This window comes from Aphelocoma coerulescens, chromosome 3 (assembly GCF_041296385.1).
Source record: "Aphelocoma coerulescens isolate FSJ_1873_10779 chromosome 3, UR_Acoe_1.0, whole genome shotgun sequence".
In the NCBI taxonomy this organism is placed as follows: Eukaryota; Metazoa; Chordata; class Aves; order Passeriformes; family Corvidae; genus Aphelocoma; species Aphelocoma coerulescens.
Genome location: NC_091016.1, coordinates 63446119 through 63464614, shown reverse-complemented (window position 1 = coordinate 63464614; position 18496 = coordinate 63446119). Strand labels below are relative to the sequence as shown.

General features: G+C 36.9%; 1 protein-coding gene across 7 annotated transcripts in view; it reads left to right on the top strand.

The window, feature by feature from the left end:
• The window catches only part of ZDHHC14 (zinc finger DHHC-type palmitoyltransferase 14), a 97583-nt gene that overhangs the window by 38900 nt on the left and 40187 nt on the right, over positions 1-18496 (top strand). For 5 of the 7 annotated variants that reach the window (XM_069010606.1, XM_069010605.1, XM_069010610.1 and 2 more), the window contains one exon: positions 16477-16649. In XM_069010606.1, the coding sequence (XP_068866707.1) occupies positions 16477-16649 (173 nt within the window). The remainder of the gene's footprint in view (positions 1-16476; positions 16650-18496) is intronic. The other 2 variants (XM_069010609.1, XM_069010607.1) reach the window with 1 other exon arrangement.

Sequence of the window (18496 nt, the reverse complement as noted above, 5' to 3'; positions counted from 1 at the left end):
AGTATAAAGGTGCTTCAAATTGCTTGAAGTCCTGCCTTGAATTAAGATGATGCTGAGTGCGAATGAGACGTGATTAAAACCCAAAGTGCAGTTGATAGTGTCTCTCTGTTCTGCTTTGCCTAGACCAAGTAAAAAAAGAGTGCCAGAAGAGGTGTTGCTGGTTGAAATAATATACAAATCAAGTCTGAGTGTCACCTGTATAACATATAAAAGCCTGACTATATGAGGACTTTTATGAAGTGTATTTTTGTACACTTTGTCAACAAGATGGCGCTTGCTGGTCATTGCCATTGTCTCAACCCAATTTATTCAATATCACATCCTTTAACAAAACAGTAGTGGTGGTGTGCAGATAGTACAAATACTTCAAAGAAAAAAACGTCGTTAACTAAGGATTGTCTGTCTCTTGGATGTTTGCATTTATTTAGGGATCTTACTTTTTCTTCCTGAAGCTTGAGGCCATACAAGGACATATATTTTTGTATGGCATTCATCATTCACTGCACTGTTGGGTTTTGGTGGGTTTCTTTTTTCCCATTTCAGACTTTGCCATTGATTGCACAGTCAGAGAGTGAGCTGCAGGGCAGAGAGGGAAATGTACTTTTCTGTCACTCAGAATTTGCTTTTGTTGGAAAGGAAGCAGTGCTGAAAGGAACAAAAATGAAGCATTCAGTCAATGCTGCATTGAAAATGCCTTTCCCCCCAAAATTATTCTTTTCTCTTTTATTATAGGTTTATAACACTGGAATATAGTTCCTTCCTGCCATTTTGAGATAATTGAAACCACTGAGTTACAACATCCTTCTGTACAAAGAGGCTCTCAGGTGTAGTCCCTGTAGTTGTTTCATTGCTGAGCAGAGGGATTTGTCCTCTGTCTGGCATCTGCAGTGTTGGAGCACTGAAGTATTTGTCAGATGATGAGATAGTCTTGATACCTACCTAGGAATAAAAAAATTGTTTGCATTTTCATTTGTAAGAACTGTTTAGCAGGATACTTCCCTGGATAGGTATTTTCTAAAAGTTTAATTTCACTGTGAATGCAAGGTGCTGTTTTTATGGCTGCTATCCATGTCTCATGGCTAATGTGCATGGTGGGTGGAAGGACAACCAGCACTCAGGACGCTTCAGTACTGACCATGGGGATTGATCTGCTCACAGGAAAGGGCTGTGAACTGAGGAAAGCTATTAGATTTGAAGGAAGGTGTTTTGGTGCTTCCCAGCTCAAATGGTCAGTAAGCCTCACTACTTACTCCATTTGTAGTCCTGCTCCAGTGTTAATCCTTTCCCAATTTAGAGGTGTTTGTGTCATCTTAAAGGTGGCACTGAGCATTTGTTGGCTTTTGGATTAGTCTCATGTGATTCATTCTATGTTTGCTGGAATTGATTTAATCAACTCATACAGGCATTGGGAACAAATACAGATTTGCGCAGTTTAAGTAGAAATTTCTAACAGTAAATGCTGGAGAGACTGACATGGAGATGTGCTTTTCTTGCAAGTAGGAGGTGCAGAACACTTGATATCTGTATTCAAGATTTAAAGAAAGTAAGTAAAAAATAAGGGAAGTTTGACAGTGTAGGGAATTTTTTACCCATGGAATCATAGGATTATTTTATAATTTACTTAAGCCTAGAAATCATATAGTTCTTGAAGTATTATCAATAATGATATGATGTAGTATGGAGAATATATATCAATACTGACAATTTAACTGTTGTTCTATCCCAAGGAGATTCCAGTCCTACTAAGTAAAATCATAGAGCAACTACTTTTGTTTGACACAAGAAGAAATTGTAAATCTTATGTCAAGTAGAAATAACTCTCTTACAACACCAACACTTTTTTCATTATCTGGGATTCAGAGAACTGCTATATAACAAAATCAATAACAAAAGACAAACTTCCCTCGTTGTTATGATGGTAATGGTAGAATCTGCTTTGTAAAGGCAGTTCATATCTCTGCAGATGATGACCTATTTTAACTTAGATAACTGTTTTGAGGAGGCTGAGTGAAATTGGGATTTCTGTTTGAAAAAGTTTTCTGTAAAATTCTGTGGAGTTCAAGACTAAAATATTGAAAGGGCCAGGGATTTTTATGTGCTTTGACTCGTTTCTTTAATCAGTCATCTCAATTATAACGGGCTGCAGGAATTGCTTAATAACACCTGTTCATATTATCTATGAATGTCTGTTGCTTTCTTTCAAAGTTCAGTGTTAGTACATAGTACTGACTGTGCTGGAGTCAATCCTATGCTGTGCGTCAGATTAAATGGAGGTGTCTGATTTTTCCCTAAAAATATTTCAAAGCTTTTTCTCTCTTGTAGCTGTGTTTACAGTTTAACTGAATATTATTTCAGATCTTTGAAAGCTGGTGATCAGCTATTTATTAACAATCAACAATAAGAGCTAGACAAATCTAAACAATGAAAACCAGCAATTTTAAAAACAAACAACCAACCATCTCACTTCTCACTCTAGCACTTACTCCCTGGAACATTTGTGTCAGCACAAGGCATGAGTGGAAATGACTAAGCTGGCTGAGAGGAAGAGGAGCTTCATTTGGACTCTAAACAAAAAGTTACACTCAGCATGTTGGTGATGGAGGAAATTACTTTGGTCTGTATGGACTACAGTGTCATTCCTCAAAGTAGCAAATAGATAATATCTGATTGCTTCAAGGCTCACATACTCAAAATCAGAAAGTCTGGGCCTCTTTTTGAATGAAATTACTTTCTTGGAACATGCATGTTTCTCAATATCATTGACTTTACAGAAAAAAAGGAGAATTCAGGTATCTGTAGAAACTTTTTATCCCCAGAACTTTGAAGTCATTTCCTTAGAATTATTGTCTAAAACATTGACAAACATGTGCTGACTATACTTGGAAAGAAGCTATTGCTAATGTGTCTGTCAGCATCAGGTTCCTATTAAATATATTTGAAAAACAGTTAAGTTCTTGTTTGAAGCTGAATTGTATCATTTTATAAAGCAAAATTAAAACATATAAAGGACAAACACCTTGTCTTTTTAGGAGAAGCTGGAACATTTCTGGTTTGATAAATTTTCTTAATTTTTAAATTTGCAACCTTAAATTTTAAATTTTTTAAATTCTTAAAATTTTAATTTGCAACCATAATATTTTTTTAATGGGACAACTAATAATCAGCTTAGTAACATATGGAGTTACTATTTTAAGTCCTCTTCCTTTTTTTTCCCCTATTGTATTGTGTAAGCCAAGCAGTGTTTCCTGTTAGTAATTATTTGTATTTCAGTATTACCTAGAGATTCCAGCTGATTTGCTTGCTACTTAGACAGTGTTTTTGTACAGTAGTGTCCAAGACTATCACCAGTGTTCACTGGCAGCAAAAAAATCCCCCATAAAAATAAATAACCTGGGGAATTTTTAGTCATAGAGGATTCGGCATGTAATTTTGTCTTGAATGTATCCTGGATAGGTGTATGCTGCAAAAAAGAACAGGGATGATAGTGTGGTGAATTGCCTTTGCACAAGGTCATGCAACAGAATGCTGGCTGATCCAGGAAGCCAGCTTTACCAATTCCCGGTCTCCTGCCCCATCCACTGAACTGTTTCTGACCTCTATTGTAATGGGCCCCTCTTAGGTTGATCTGTCTCCTTTTTGAAAGGGAAGAAAATAAAATATTATTTCATCAACCAAAAATGAAGTCCAATGCACACATTCAGTGTCCTTCAAAAGAAACAAAAACGGATTTTGCATTTAGCAACAGTTGGAGGATACAGTACTATTTGTGCAATACTCTTTAGGTCTCCAGAGATTCTTTCCTAAGGATAGAAAGGCTGAGGAAGTGAAGGCATTGGCATGGTGTCGAAGCAGCTGCAGAGGGTTGGCTAAGCTACAAGCATCTGAGTGCAGAGTAGTTCAAAAAATAAGGAATGTTTCTTTGTTGTTTTGAAAGCATATATAGTTTTAGCTAATTATAGTATGAACATTATAACGTCATACACAAAATAGAGACAATTGCACTGTAGGGTTGTAGTGTAGCACATTAACAACTGGGGGGGTTACACCATATGTTTCCAAAATATTTTCAGTGCTTATTTTGTAGTCCTATACCCGTTTGTCTCTAACAGACCACCTCTGGCCAGCAATGCTACCAGGGCCTTCATTTGCACTTTGCTTACTTTGCTGATTTCCTTGACATAGAGATTTAATGTTTAATTTAGCTCTTCAGTACCATAAGAGAAGTACTTTGAGAGGTGTTTGTCAAGGACAGTGTGCCTGCAGATATTTTATTTCTGTCAGTTGTATGTATGTTTCCAGAAACAAGAGTGAAGGGGTTAATAATGTATGAATTAATAAAACTCTCTCAAAGATTGGATTCATATTGGCACTAGGTTCTATTAAAATCAGTTTTAACCGTGTTCCTAAATGCTGTCTTTTTCCTGGGATCTTACCCTAGGGTTGGACAGACATTCAGAACAAGTGTTTACATGTTTTCTAGGTTACAGAACACAGTGCAGCTGAAGGTGCTATCACTGCTGTTGAGAAGCAGCAGGGTGTGTTCATGTTTAAAGAGGGAGATTTGTGCTGTCCTGAGGATGCTCACAGTGAGTTGATGATACCCTCTGCATAGTGCCTGAGCCTGAAACACAAGCCTGGCAGTCGTTCCGGGTTGGCAGATGTGGACTGTTACATTTTAATGGCTCTTCACTGTTCGAACAGACTGAAAAATTGCAGAGAGCTCTTATCTTAGTATTTCTCAGTGTCATTGAGGAGTCAGACGCCAGTAATAGGGCTCATATGCATTGATGGCTATGAATTTTAATTCAAGAGTAGTTGCATTAAAAATCTTTTGGGAGAATGAATACAGCTGTACTGGCGACTTGGTATTTGCCATGCTTTGCTATTTTAAGGTTTGTAGCTTTTCTGAATAGAATAATTGCACTCTTAGCTCTTGCTTGTTTACTTCTATTTCCCTCCAGCCCTAGTATTTTCTGCGTGTTTTAAGCAAGGTCGTTAGTATGTATTTGGGACATAGAGGATATTAATGTTGTATTACAATTCAGGACAAAAATATAATGTTTAGCATTTTAATTAACATAAATTTGAAATAGAAGTTTCTCTCTAGATTAGAGTGTGGTTTAGGATAATGTCTGATTTTTATAAGATGTGTAGTCTTCAGTCCTTTTTTCATGCATTCATCAAAATCTCATTAGAATCTTCTGTATCCTTGTAAGCTTTGACTTCATGGACAGAATAGAAATGTATCTGAAAAAGTTTCAAATATGAGAAAGGAATGGAAGTGGTCTAGTAAAAAGGAGTTTTGTATACCTGTGAAGAAACAGAAGCTTGTGCTCCTGGTCTGTCCTTTATTTGTAAATCGAAATTGCTTGCTCTGCTGCAGTTATGGATGTACACTTTGCTTTGTCAATTATTCACTGTGAGCTTTAGTGTAATTTTTAGAACTAGGAGCAAGATGCACCAAGGTCACTCCTTTCTGAACACTTGCAGACAAAAAATGCTCTAAATCCCCATTATGTGGCACCTTTCTATAGAAAAACTATTCAGAAATTAGGCAAAAACCTGACAACTCCTGAACTTTGTTGTTGTGTAAGGGGCAGGGAAAGGAAGGAGTAGCAACACATTGGGCATTTATCATTTCATGTAGTGCAGCTATTTGAAGTGACATAATCAGCATGCTTCTTAGTTATATGTAGCTCATCTCTTTGGCTGTAGTATATTCTGCCAACCTGAAAGGCAAGCTTTTCCATGGAGAAGAGATGTAATCAGATGACAGGTTAGAAGACGGCTGCAGAAGGTTACCAAACTCTGGGTCTTCCTCCTGATTATGGTCTGTTTGTGTTGCTGTGTGTAAAGCCACTGATTAACCCAGGGTAGCAGCTTCTCTTAAAATTCAAGTTGTGAATATCCTCAGATAAATTGAGACAGTGGCGAGGTGTTGGAAAATCTGCAGCTCCCCTCTGGTACTGTGAGGATCATGTGCATTTGGAGCTGGCAGAAGGGCCCGGGCAGCCTCTGTCCTCTGGTGACCCGAGTTCAGCCAGGAGAGAGTCTGAGGTATTGGCCAAAGACAGCAGCAAAACTGGCTAAACACAGAAACACCAGGGCAAAAGATGGAGCTCATGAAATCCATGCTTGAAGGACTCAGTGAAATATGTTGCCCATCACTGATGTACATTTAGAGATGGTGCACTACAGAGATACAGGCTATAATGTGATGTCATTTTGTGCAGTCAATTGCAATCTTTATTTTATTTTAGCTTCTGTGCAATTGTTTTAGATGTACAAAAGATTTCCATTTCTATTTAGCTTTGTGCCCTACTGGTTTCCTGTTTATATAAAAATGTCAAAGTGAAGACCAAGAGTTGGTGTGGTATTTGCATGGTTGAGAGTGTCTGAGAATTGTTTTTATGTCAGCATCTGAAACTGGAAGGTGGACAGCAGAACATCTTTGACAATGGAAAGATGGAGAATAAATCTTGTGTTGCAATTCCAGAGAGTATATTCTGGAAACAGTGAAGTAACTGAGCTTTCCTCTGATTTTCATGGCGGGTTTGCCTTAGGGAGAGAGTTCACATCATTCCATTTGCAAAGCTGTCTACTGATGTCTGTATAAATACTGGCAAAAAAAGTATTCTTACAGTGTGGCTGGGGATCATGTCGTATACAGGTGCTAACAAGTTGCATAATTGAAATGTTAGAAGAAGAAAAGAATTTGAAATTTATAGTCACAGCAGATATAACAAAGACCTTTTCTTTGCTTCACCTTCTTGTGACAGTTTTTAGGAGTTTTGGCAGTCTGACAAAAATAGACAGATGATAAATTGAAAAAAAAATTACACTTTCAAAGAAGGATAGCAGTAACACCCTGTGTTTGTTAATCTCCCCTACCTGAAATCTTGTTTTGGTTTACATTAAAAGTAGGGGTTGTGCTGGACAAAATTGCATGTTAGTTGGGAAAAGGCTTGAAAATCATAGTGAAACAGTAGAAAGGGAAATTTGCATATGATAAAAAATTAAAACTGAGTGGGAATGTTGAATAAAATATTTTTAAGAAACTGTAAAAACTGGGCATTTGTTTGTCTTACATTCAGGTGTGGTTTATGCATTAGCAGTCAAAATATTTGGTTACTGCACAGCAGATAACTGTAAAGTAACTGTCGTTCTTAAGTGACTGGCATTTATGTGAAGAACATAATTATTTTAAATGTGCAAATTTTTTTGTTATTGAGCTTGCTACAGAACCTTCTGTGATAGTGTCAACTTCCAACCATTAACTGGGATGATTTTCATCCTTAGTTTTTCATTTTTGAAGTAACATTTTTGTGATAACTTTCACTGTATTTTTCTGTAATATGTATTTCTTGATGTAGTTAACTTAAGAGAAAATATGCTGTTCTTATTTGAACAGGTGATCTAAATCACAGAATTGATGTATGGTAGAAATAACTTGCGGTGAATTAAAGAAGTGTGCAGGAAGAGAATATTAAATTAATCATTTCAGTCAGTGGCCTTTCCCAAGAGGAAAGTGCCTCTTGGTGATGTGTTTGTGGAAGTACAGAGAAAAGTATAATATGGTAAAGCTATTGATTTTCAATTTGAACATGGTTATCTAGGTTTGATAAGTATTTAACATAGAAGTCTATAAAGAGCATTTAAATGTCTTCCAAAAAAAGGAAATTCTCAGACAAAAGTGTTGCATTACTTAAACAGTGCAGTCTTTTCTGCACACATCCCTGAAGGCTGTTAAAAGCTATGACAGTGCTAAACTCTGGTGATTCAGAAGCAATTTTTCATTGTAGGGTATTTCTTAAACTTTTCATGCCTGGACTTCTGTGACTTGGAGCCAAATCTCAGTTCTAATGCAGAACAGTAAAAGGCTATTCCTAGCTGTTTCAATTGTATTGCTAATCCAAATATTTGTAGTGGTGATGCTTTCTGTGTAGAGGAAGCACTGTGTGCTTTATTTTTTCTATGAAATAAATTATTTGCCTCAAGCTGGTCTTTGTGAGTTGATATATTTAAACTGACCCATTTTTAGATATGGAGATCTGGCACTGCTTTGGAATCATGAGTGCAAATTAGTTGTTGGGGTTTTTTTAATCTGAAGTAGCCTGCAGTATGCCAGTCTGCCTCTCCAGTGAGTGCTTAGTGTGGGATAAGAGAATTCACATGATACCATGAGGAGGCGGTAGGAGAAAGCAAAGGACGCCATTTCAGGTAAAACTCCCCCAGCACTTGTGGAGACTCATGGCTGTGAAGTTACTACAAATAAGCCTCTTGAGTCTTTGTATGATCAAGTTGCTGAATTGCTCAGCTCTGCTTCTTTTGGGGGAAGAGGAGGTTAAGTTCTCTTGGTTTTATCCTCCTTCTCGCTTTATGTTTCCAGTTGCTTTATTTATAACAATGTGAGATACACTTTTGATATGTGGGGTGGGTAGGATTATCAGTTCTCTATGTTTAAAAGTAAAGGAGCCCTAGGAAGTGCTGTGTCTGCTTTTCAATGAATATTCAAAGGCTTTTATTATAGTGGCTTTCACTGAGAAGTTAAGATGTAAATACTTTTTCCCTGTATTTTAGATGAATGTTCATTTGTGTGTTCTATACAAAAGACTTGTGATATGGAGAACTACAGAGGAAAGAAGAGGGAAAAAAAAAAATCCAGGATAAATGAGCAACTGTGTGGTGTTTAGATACCCGCCAGGTTAAATCCTGACAATAAGACACTGGATCCACTATTCCTGAGATTATATTAGTATGGGTGGGATTTCCACATAGCAGCTGAGTGGATCTAGAAATCACAGTTGAACTTTATTCTGCTTTCTTTGTGTTCCTACATGTGCTCTGGCCCTCATTTATTGTACAGTGAATGAAATTGTTTAAGGAAATTGATCAAACAGAAAATGAATGTTTTTAGGAGATTTTTGAGTTTGATGGTTCTGGGTTGTTGGTTTTTTTTGGTTTTTTGTTTTTTTTTCAAAAAAGGGAACAGATGAAGAGCAGTTCCTCTCTTTTAACTCACTGTTAGCCAGCTCATTTGTGCTGTACAGGGTGACAGTGGAGCATGGCCAGAGGTACGGATTGTATTGACAGGCCTTTGCTCTTTAGCAAGAGCTAGGCTTTACATCTAGCCTTTAGACCTTATAGATTGGGGAGGGTGAAAACAAACTATGGCTTATTGAAAGCTCAGAGTCCAATAACTGGCAGCAGCTTATTTGTGTGTGCTTCAGTTTCCAGAGGATCCTGTGAAAAATTGTCTAGAAGCTCACACTCCTTTAGGGACTTAATTGTGGCGTAAGGCATTTCCGCTTGTTTTGTCCCAGTTTTCATTTTGGTTCATTAGTACTTGGGATTAACCTGATGGTTTAGTTATAAAATCACATAACAGGAAATAATAAGAAATTGTAAGGAAGCAATATGAAGCCCAACAGGAAAGAAAGTGTTCTATATGGGCTGCTTAAAAGAAATTACAAGTCTATGTATTGAGTGGAATTCATTGAGTCTTATACTATGAAAACCAGACCTTGCACTGTATGCTAAACTGGAAAATTTAAGTACAAATATATTTTTAGATTTTTGAGTAAGTGATTAGTCAGGGAACGGAAATAGCAATAAAGCAAGACTTCAGTTTGTTGCATGGTTGGAAGCCATGAGTTTGTCTTTTGAGGAGATATCATACTTGCATTGACCTTTCACAAGAGTCAGGCACTTGATGTATGTGCCAGTTTGGTAGATGTTTCCCATTTTCTTACTGTCTTGCTTGGAAATTTCTGGCCAACAGTTGGTGCAATCAACGTTTTTAAATTGGTGTTTTGTAAAACAGTGATGTTCCTTATCTCTAGAACAAAGTAAAATTTACCTGCCCTTGCAAGAGCTTCAGTAACCACATCTGTTTTGCAGACAGGTTCATTTTGCATTATGCATTTTATCTATTCCAGCTTTGAAGTTTGATAGCGGATCATTAGAATTAATTCATGTAGCAATAAAAATTGGGAGGTCACGCAAGGCTGTTACTTTGATTGTTATATATCTGCTGTATTAAACCCTTAAGATCTTTACTTTTAGGAGAGAGTTTGTGGTTATCTTCTACAATGTCATAATCAACAGTGCTTGCTTTGCTTCATCTAAACTCCCACATCCAAATCCAGCCCTTTTTCAATGGTAATGCCTTACAATGTAACGTAGTCAGTGCTGCAAGGAGTTCCATTGAACACTTGCAGGTTTGAACCAGAGGAGAGAGGTCCCTGCAGTCTCTCTTTCTTAGTAATTGCTTATGGGTTTGAACAGCTTTAAGTACCAAACTGCATAATGTTTCCACATGAAACTTTGAAGACCAATTGTTAAGCTTTTGGTGTTCAGGGTAATGTTAAGCTAATTTTCTTTTGTAATAGGTTGGAGAGAACCTATAAAGTACTTACCTTATTAGGTTTAAGGATCATGATGGTTTAGTAATCTGTGTGATTTCATCATATTAGTTGTCTTTGTTTTAAGTAATCATTTCTGTGTGCTGGTAGATGCTAGGATACTTAGTTACTTACCCACTAGAATTACTATTTGTTTATATGGGTTTCCACTTAAAAATTATTTTCAATTAGAATTAATTCTAAATGGAGTTAGGCCCAAGAAATATAGCAAGTATAGAAAAAATAAGATGCATCTAGTACTGTAAAATAGAGAATAAACTGGTAAAGCATTTAAGCAAGGTTAAATGGTATATTTAAATGCCTCTTGTCTCAATCCATTCAATAAATATGCCTTTCTGATTAGGGTATAATATTTTAGATTATTAAGATGATGAAGAGATAGTATTCTGGCTATTGCTTCTGTTCTTGTTGTCATTCTGCCTTTTGTTTGACACCTGTTCTGTTTTCCATAGCCTTCACATGCTTGCAACATTTCAAAGCATTGCAAAATTTCCTGGATTTGAAATGAAGCAAATTATCAGAAAAGTGATTTTTGTCTTGTATTTTACCAAGTAAGTTTTTGAAACTGCTTTACCATTCTGAAATGAGGGAGGGTATGATTTATAAAGAAGGTTCGAAACAAAAAATAATAATGAAATAAATTAATTTTTAAAAGTGCATTTCAAATCCTATTGAAATTAGTCTGTGTGTTCCTTAATATCACTTAAAACAAATCTATAAGGTTTTTAGAAGCTGTACTAAAGAATGAGGGAGATGTAGGAAACTAATGCAGAACTTCCTTAGCTAATCTTCTAATTGTTAGGAATTTCACGTAACATTACTTGGACTAATCTATACTCAAATTGTACCACATTTTTTGTGTGCCAGCAGCATGCTTCTGAAAAACAACAAGTAAAAAGAAGGAACCCTCCAAACTCCACAACAGTGAAATTATTTCACTGTGATCAGACTTTGTCCTGTTTATATATTCTGTATCAGGCAGCAGCCTCCAAGGTTCTTGCTGTGTCCTCACATTTTGCCCATCTTTACATCTTCCTCTGTCTGTGTTGCTCTTCATGCATGTCCTCAGCTGCTTTCTTTGAACTGGCAACTTACCATTAGAAAAGTAAGTTATGAGCTATTTTTGTTCTTCTAGCCCAGAGGCTTGCTTTGCCTTTAATCTGTCTATATATGGGTATTTTGTTGCCATGTCTAAATTGGAAGAGGTCAGGGTTAGAACATGGTTTCACAAGAGGCTGTGGTATGAATGAAAACCTCACTGACAGCTGCTGAAACGGAGGTCTCCTCCCACTGTCCAAATTTCCCTCTCCCTGTAGTTTCGTGTGTGCTTCTTTCTCCCTTACTTTGTGCCAATATCCTTTTCAAGTGCATGTTAGAGAGACAGAAAGTCAACAAAATGGTGTAATTTTCATACATTTTAGTAAACTAACTTTGCTCACGAACCTGACAAAGATTTGTGTTGGCATAAGGACAGAAGTTTGGGACAGTGGCTTGGAGCAATGATGCAGTGGAGTTGAAGGAAGGGTAAGCTGCGAGGAGCCATAAATGAGAGAGGAAGGAGAAACAACAAACGCTTTGGGCTAGTTCAAGAAAGCAGCACAGTCTCATTCCGACTCAGATGTTAACTTGTAACATGTGGAACTGAACCCAGGGTTCATAGTGCCAGCCTTCTCTCTTCTGTTGGATATCACCTGCATACCAGTAGCCACTGGTATATTAAACAGGCAGTACCTGCAGAAACAGAAATGAAGTTGATGATGTAGGAGAAGGAACAGTAATTTTATTTCTGTATGTTACTTTGTTTGATTATATTGATATTTTGCCTAGAGTACATATATTTTATATCTGCTACAAAGAGTTTTCTATTGATGAACAGCTTGACATAGAGTATCCTCTTAACAGTCTTGCTAGCCAAACTTGTAGGGGTCTTTTTTTAAATTAATGTAATTAAGTGTGATGGCTTTCATCTTGGTGAAATTTGTACTTTTGTTGTTTTCTGCCTGCCAACTGAGCAAATATTAATTTAAAACTTAAAAGTGTAAAACACTGGGGTTTTTTTATTTTAAATACAGGCTTAGCCTCTCTCCAGATATCCCTACTGGATAGATTTGTCATTTACTGAATCTCCCCATCAGTGAATAACTGTCAGTGAACCTTTCAGGAAAGCCTTCATCTTTCCAGGAAAGGCCTTCAGGAGACTTCTTTTCTTTCCTCCCCTTTTCTAATAACCATGCTTGAAAGCTGTGGGACTCTCACTGTGCGTGCTCCTCAGCACAGTTACTACGTGTATTTTTCTGCTCATCTCAGTAGCCACGGGGAGCACAGTTACACAGTCAAGAGGGCTGCTGGGTAGTAAGAGTTGCATTTGTACTTCTCCTGCATTGTTTGTTCACAGGGGTGATGCTTGATAATTATCTTTTTTATTTTTATCAAGCTGTGACAGACTAGTCTTCCACCAGATTTTATTTCCCTCCTACATTCATGCAAACTTCCACATGATGCTGCAAAAAAGCAGCTGAGAAGCCAAGCAAAAGGCAGGGCTAAAAGTATAAAAGTTCTCAATTAATTCAAAAATTCAGGTTACAGTTTGCAATATGCAGATCCAGACATTTTTCTCTGAAGAAGCTATTTTCACAGTAACAGTTTCTAATGGGATCTGTGGTCAAGTAGTACTTTATAAAAATGTGTTTTCTGCGAATGACCTAGTCAGTACTTGGTGTCATTACAGATGCCGATTAAGAACAATTGTTTTGCCCTGTCTAAGACGTAAACTGAGGATGTCAGTTCACATCTAGCAGTTACCAGGTGCCAGTTGGAAAAGGTTTGTCACTGCTTGCTCTGCAGTAGGACAGAGATTTGTCCTGGAGCTCTCTGCTGCTTATCACGGTGTTGCTGGTGGTGGCTAGGTTCAGTGTCAGGAAATACCCACTAATGTTTGCTTTAAAATCTCACTGAAAATACCCTCCAAAAATGATATTTCTGGTAATATCTGAGGAAAGCTGATGCCTGAAGGGATACATCCTCAAGCAAATTAATTAAGGAATTTGAGCAAATATGAAGGATAATCCTTCTGTGTTCAATATTTGACAATTCTAATAGTAACACTAGAAATGTTCAAAATAATATTGACTTAGTATAGCAGTACAAATATGTTTGTTATATAAGCATGCAAATATAAAAGACATAAATATGCAAGTGTATGTCTACAGATTTATTCACAATTTTGAGCTAAGATCCACATTTTTAATTTGAAGTCACATTTAGTGGATTTTTTAATAACCCTGAAGTAAGATTTTTTTTCCCCTTTTTTTGAAAAAGACGTGAAGAAAAAAAGATCTAACAGTATCTACTGGTTTTTGTTTGGTTTGTTGTTTTTTTTTTAATTTAGCTCACAGGGATTTGAAAAATTAATTCAGCCTTTGTAAAGGAGACATGTCATTTAGCTTACTGCAAGCCCATGTGATATATGGTCTGTACATAAATCAGACTGTATTAAATGGCCTGCCCAGACTTACTGTCTGAATCTCTGTAAGGAGCTGCAAGGACTGGTTTCTTAGCTTAAATTAATTTTTGAATTGGTGGAACATTACTCGGTTATTATTCCCAAAGATGTCATCTTCAATCTTGTCTGCATTATTGCTGAATTAATTTCAAGTCAAAGTTGGTAAAATACATGTTGTTAAAACTTGAAAACACCTTTAGGCAAAGCAGATTACCTTACACTTGCTTGTTGTGAACAGGGCTTTGAGAGTGAGGATTTTTTCACTGCAGGTGGTCTTGGTTCAGCAAGGCAGAGACAGATTTTTCATGCTTTTTTGCTATACTAACATCACTTTTCAGCAATGTTGGGCTTTCTCAGTATTTCAGCACAGGAATTTGTTCTTTCTACCAGTTTTGTATGAAATTACTGTTAAAAGGAAACATGTTCAAGTCATGATGGCCCTTAGTTTCCACTCTTTATCAGTGAGAATTTAAATTGTGTATGTAATACCATTGCTGGTTTTGTGTTGGCAAGTGTCAAAATTGTACTGCGCCTACTGTGCTACCCTGAGATTATCTCATGTTACCTTTTGCACACATACAACTCTTGTTTGGTCAGCAGACTTCGGCACAGTTGCAATTTCTTGGGTACATTTAATGAATAATGCAATAGAAGAGTAAGCACTGTGCTATATTTAGTGTTCATTAATGTACACGTTCTCTCTAATCCTTTTAAAAATACATTCTTTCTTGCAGCCTATTTGTACTCTTGTCTGAGCATATTACAGTAGTTTTGATTTCAGTAATCCTTTGTGGCAAGAAATAAATTGAGCAGTAGGACATTCGTGTGGTATGAAAGCTTCTCTTTGGCTGCTCGTTCTGACTGGCTTGTCTGACATGAAGGGAGCAAGGCTTATACCAAGGCTTATGTCTTGCTGGTGCTTCCTTTAGTTAGCACTGATTTCATAAATCAGGGTCTTTTAAGCAGATTTTCCTGAAAGTGTACATTTGAAGGATGTTTCCTAGTATTTCAACAGTCTATTTGTTATGTGAAACCACAGTATCTCTTGGTCCTGGCCTTTTTTATTATACCCAGTTGTCTTTTTAATCTTTTGTAACTTGTTGCACCTGTAGTATTGCATTCACATAGGGAGACATGATTTCCACTTGTTATGTTATGCACTGCGCAATGCATATGGACTCACCGCATCCATGAAACCCTTTGCGTTTGGTGAAACAGCCAAGTATTTTTAAGAGGATTATGCAGGGAGATAAATGCTTTGTACGTGGTAGCTGGTATGAAAAGTGTTTCCATTCTCTCCCCATCCTGTCAGCAGAAGTGATGAGCAGTGGAGCTGACATTGTCATCACTTGCTCAGAGTTAACATTCCACTGAGGTTAACTGACTTGCAGTGCAAAAGCTTGCACGTCTGAATCATCATTGAAGGCAGTCAGCAGAAATAGGGAAGACAATGTTAATTAAACTTGATTGATACCTAGAAATTTTAGATAAAGCTCTAAGGCATAGAACTTGTTGATTTTTGACTCAGGTTTTTAGGCTTATTTTATGACTTCTTGCGCAAACGTCAGAAGTACGTGAAGCCATCTTGGTATTCTACCCACACCTACTTAATGTAAGGGCTATGAGAGTCTTCAGCCTCTGTGCTGTTCTAAGATGGTGCTACAGTGCTTCTGTAATGTCTAAGTGTTCATATCCTTCTTTTTGCACAGCTGTAAAGAGATGCTTATATTTGTGTATTGGTTGGATTCCAGTGTTTCTGTCCATTTTTATTATAAAATTTTACTTATAAGAGCAAATTTAATCATGTGAAGCACAGAGGAAAATTTGCTAAAACTGTAATCCACTCTTAAGCCCTGCATGTACACTGTAAATCTGGTAAGCACAGAGCCATTTTTGCCCTGGTCAAGGGCTGTTGATGTTGCCACACACATGCCCCTGGATTATTTGCTCCCAGGTGTGTTCCACTGTTATTTGCATTCTTCTTACCTTGTAAATGAGTAAACAAGTTTACTAAGTTACAAGAAATGGGTTAAGAAAGAAAATCAGTAGAGGTCTTATAATATTGATACACAACAAGGCTGTTAAAGGAATGTGTTAGAAGTTCTTGAGCACCATCTTTCTAGATGATAAACTTGTTTTATAGACTTAATTATGTATTTCAGTGTGGCTTATTTCATCATGTTATGGGCTTCTTCAGGTTATTTCCCCTTTCCTCTCTCTGCCCAATTTACTTTTATCTAATTGGGCAGCAGGTGAAGAAATATATAAGTTTATTATTTTAATACTTTGTCTTCTTACGTAAATGAGTATTGCATATTAGTGAGGTCATTACTGTGCTACTAATGCCTTTATTATATTGAACATATTATGAAAAATTCCAGAAGTGTCATGAACACATAAGCAGAAATTTCAGCTTCAATAAGCATTCCAAGGCAAGCAATGTATGAAGAGAAGAAAGTGAATTCTTTGTGTGCATTTATAGAGGTAAATAGACTTTGAGAGCAAGTTGCATTATGTGTTGTTGATTGTTTATTCTTTTTCTTTTTCCAGTTGTCCGTATTTGTCCGAGAAGATTACGCCTGCTATACCTGCAATTGGTGGGATTCTTTTCTTTTTCGTGATGGGGACCCTGCTGCGTACTAGTTTCAGTGATCCTGGTGTCCTCCCCCGCGCAACACCAGATGAGGCAGCAGATCTAGAGAGACAAATAGGTAACACTGAAGGTCTGTTGTCTCTTCGCTTTCCTCCCGAGGGTGCATGTACTGTTTGAAGGCAGTGTGCAGCTCTGCTCATGGGAGGAGTTACTCCTGTCTTGCCACAGTGATTGTTCTGGAACTGTAATGTCTGATGACATTGCAGTGATTCCTGTGGAAAGATGGTTGATCGGTTCTTCACTAAGAAAGTAAACAAAATCCTGGCCTTTTAGAATGATAGTTATTACTGTAAATACTTTTCAGCAAGTCTGGTAGAACTCTGTAGTACACAAGAGAATACTTTTTAAAGTGTTTTTGGCAAGAAAGCTGATATTGCAAAAGATCTGCAGTTGTGCATTTTTAAAACAGTGTATCCTCAGAGTTTAACTGAATTTAATTATGTTATTTTTATTGCAAAAGAGATAAGTCTCTGTGCTAATATACAGTAAAAATGTTACTATTTTTTATTTGTGTAAAGCCAGCATAATTAGAGAGCTAGATTTTAATCATTCTCACTTAGCAAGAGCACAGTTAACTAAATTCTGTAAGTGGGACTTCTGCAGCTACAAATATGCTGAGTAGTTAAAATGTGCCACCTGGATAAGAAAACACTGGATGAGTTTGCAGAGCTGCTTCATAAATAGTGGGTTTGTGTGCTTAGTAAGCTACTCAACCTTACTAAATGCTACTATATCTGCTTTGATACGATAGTCAATGGAAATCCCATTTTTCTGAAGCAGTTTCAAAGAAATGTCCACTCAAGTAATTGAAAAGACAGGTAACAGGTCTGTGCAAGCACAGGAGAAATACCTGCAGCATCCTTGATGTTTAATACTATAGTACAGTCTTAGGCTTTTTATGATAGAAGTATTAAAATGTTTGGTATTCATCTGCATTTCTGAAGTGGAAAAATATAATGAAGCATTCATTGAGCACCTTTTCTTAACCAGTGTTATGGTTTACTTTTATTGATCTCCTTCAAGGAATTCTTTACCTAGAATGAGGTACCAGCTTTAGTCCAAAACACAGACACAGGTTCCTGTTCAAGGAATTTGATTATTTACCTTGTGTTCACAGAAACATTGATCTATGTCAGGAAATAAATTATTTCGAGTAAGCAGCTCATGACAATAATTTTATGTTGTCATCTGTCAGCATTTTGGTGAAATACAAAACTGAAAATACAAATTGGTTACTAGAAAGGAGAGTCAAAATATTCCCATGTGCAATTATTTCAGAACTTGTGTTTACAAATTATAGTTCTTTTTAAATGGTATTGCATACTTGTTCACAGGTTGAGGCTACTGAGCTGATCAAAGCCATTGTCTTTCCTTCAGCAGTAGCAAAGGCTGTACTCTTCCAAGAAGGGACAGTGGAGTATTGAAGCGAGGAATTGCATTGCCAGCAAATGTGGAATTCCCAAGCATGAGGGCTTATGGCAAGTCTAATAGAGGAACAAGCTGGTAGCTATAAGAAATCATTCTGCCCTAAAATTGTGGCTCTGGTTTCAACAATGGAAACAGAAAGAAATATTTTTGTGCTGTTACAATATATTTTTTTAATGTGCACTTACAAGGTGTATCCTAGTGGAGTGGTATCTGTGCAGCAGGAAAAGCTGAATGGCTCCTGCAGTTGAAAAGAAACCTAGGTGCTCCAAAACTATCATGCAGGCTGGATTGCCTTGCTATACCTTTCAGCTTGAGGCCCCTTCTAAAGATGGGGTGCAAGGTTAACAGTAATTTATTTCTAGACAAGAAGTTCTTCAGATAACTCATCTAAAAATAATGCCTTTACCAAATAGCTTCTTTTCTAAAATGTGTGTATGTAACCTGTCCTATTTGTGGCTTTTACTTTATTCAAATCATTCTTAGATACTT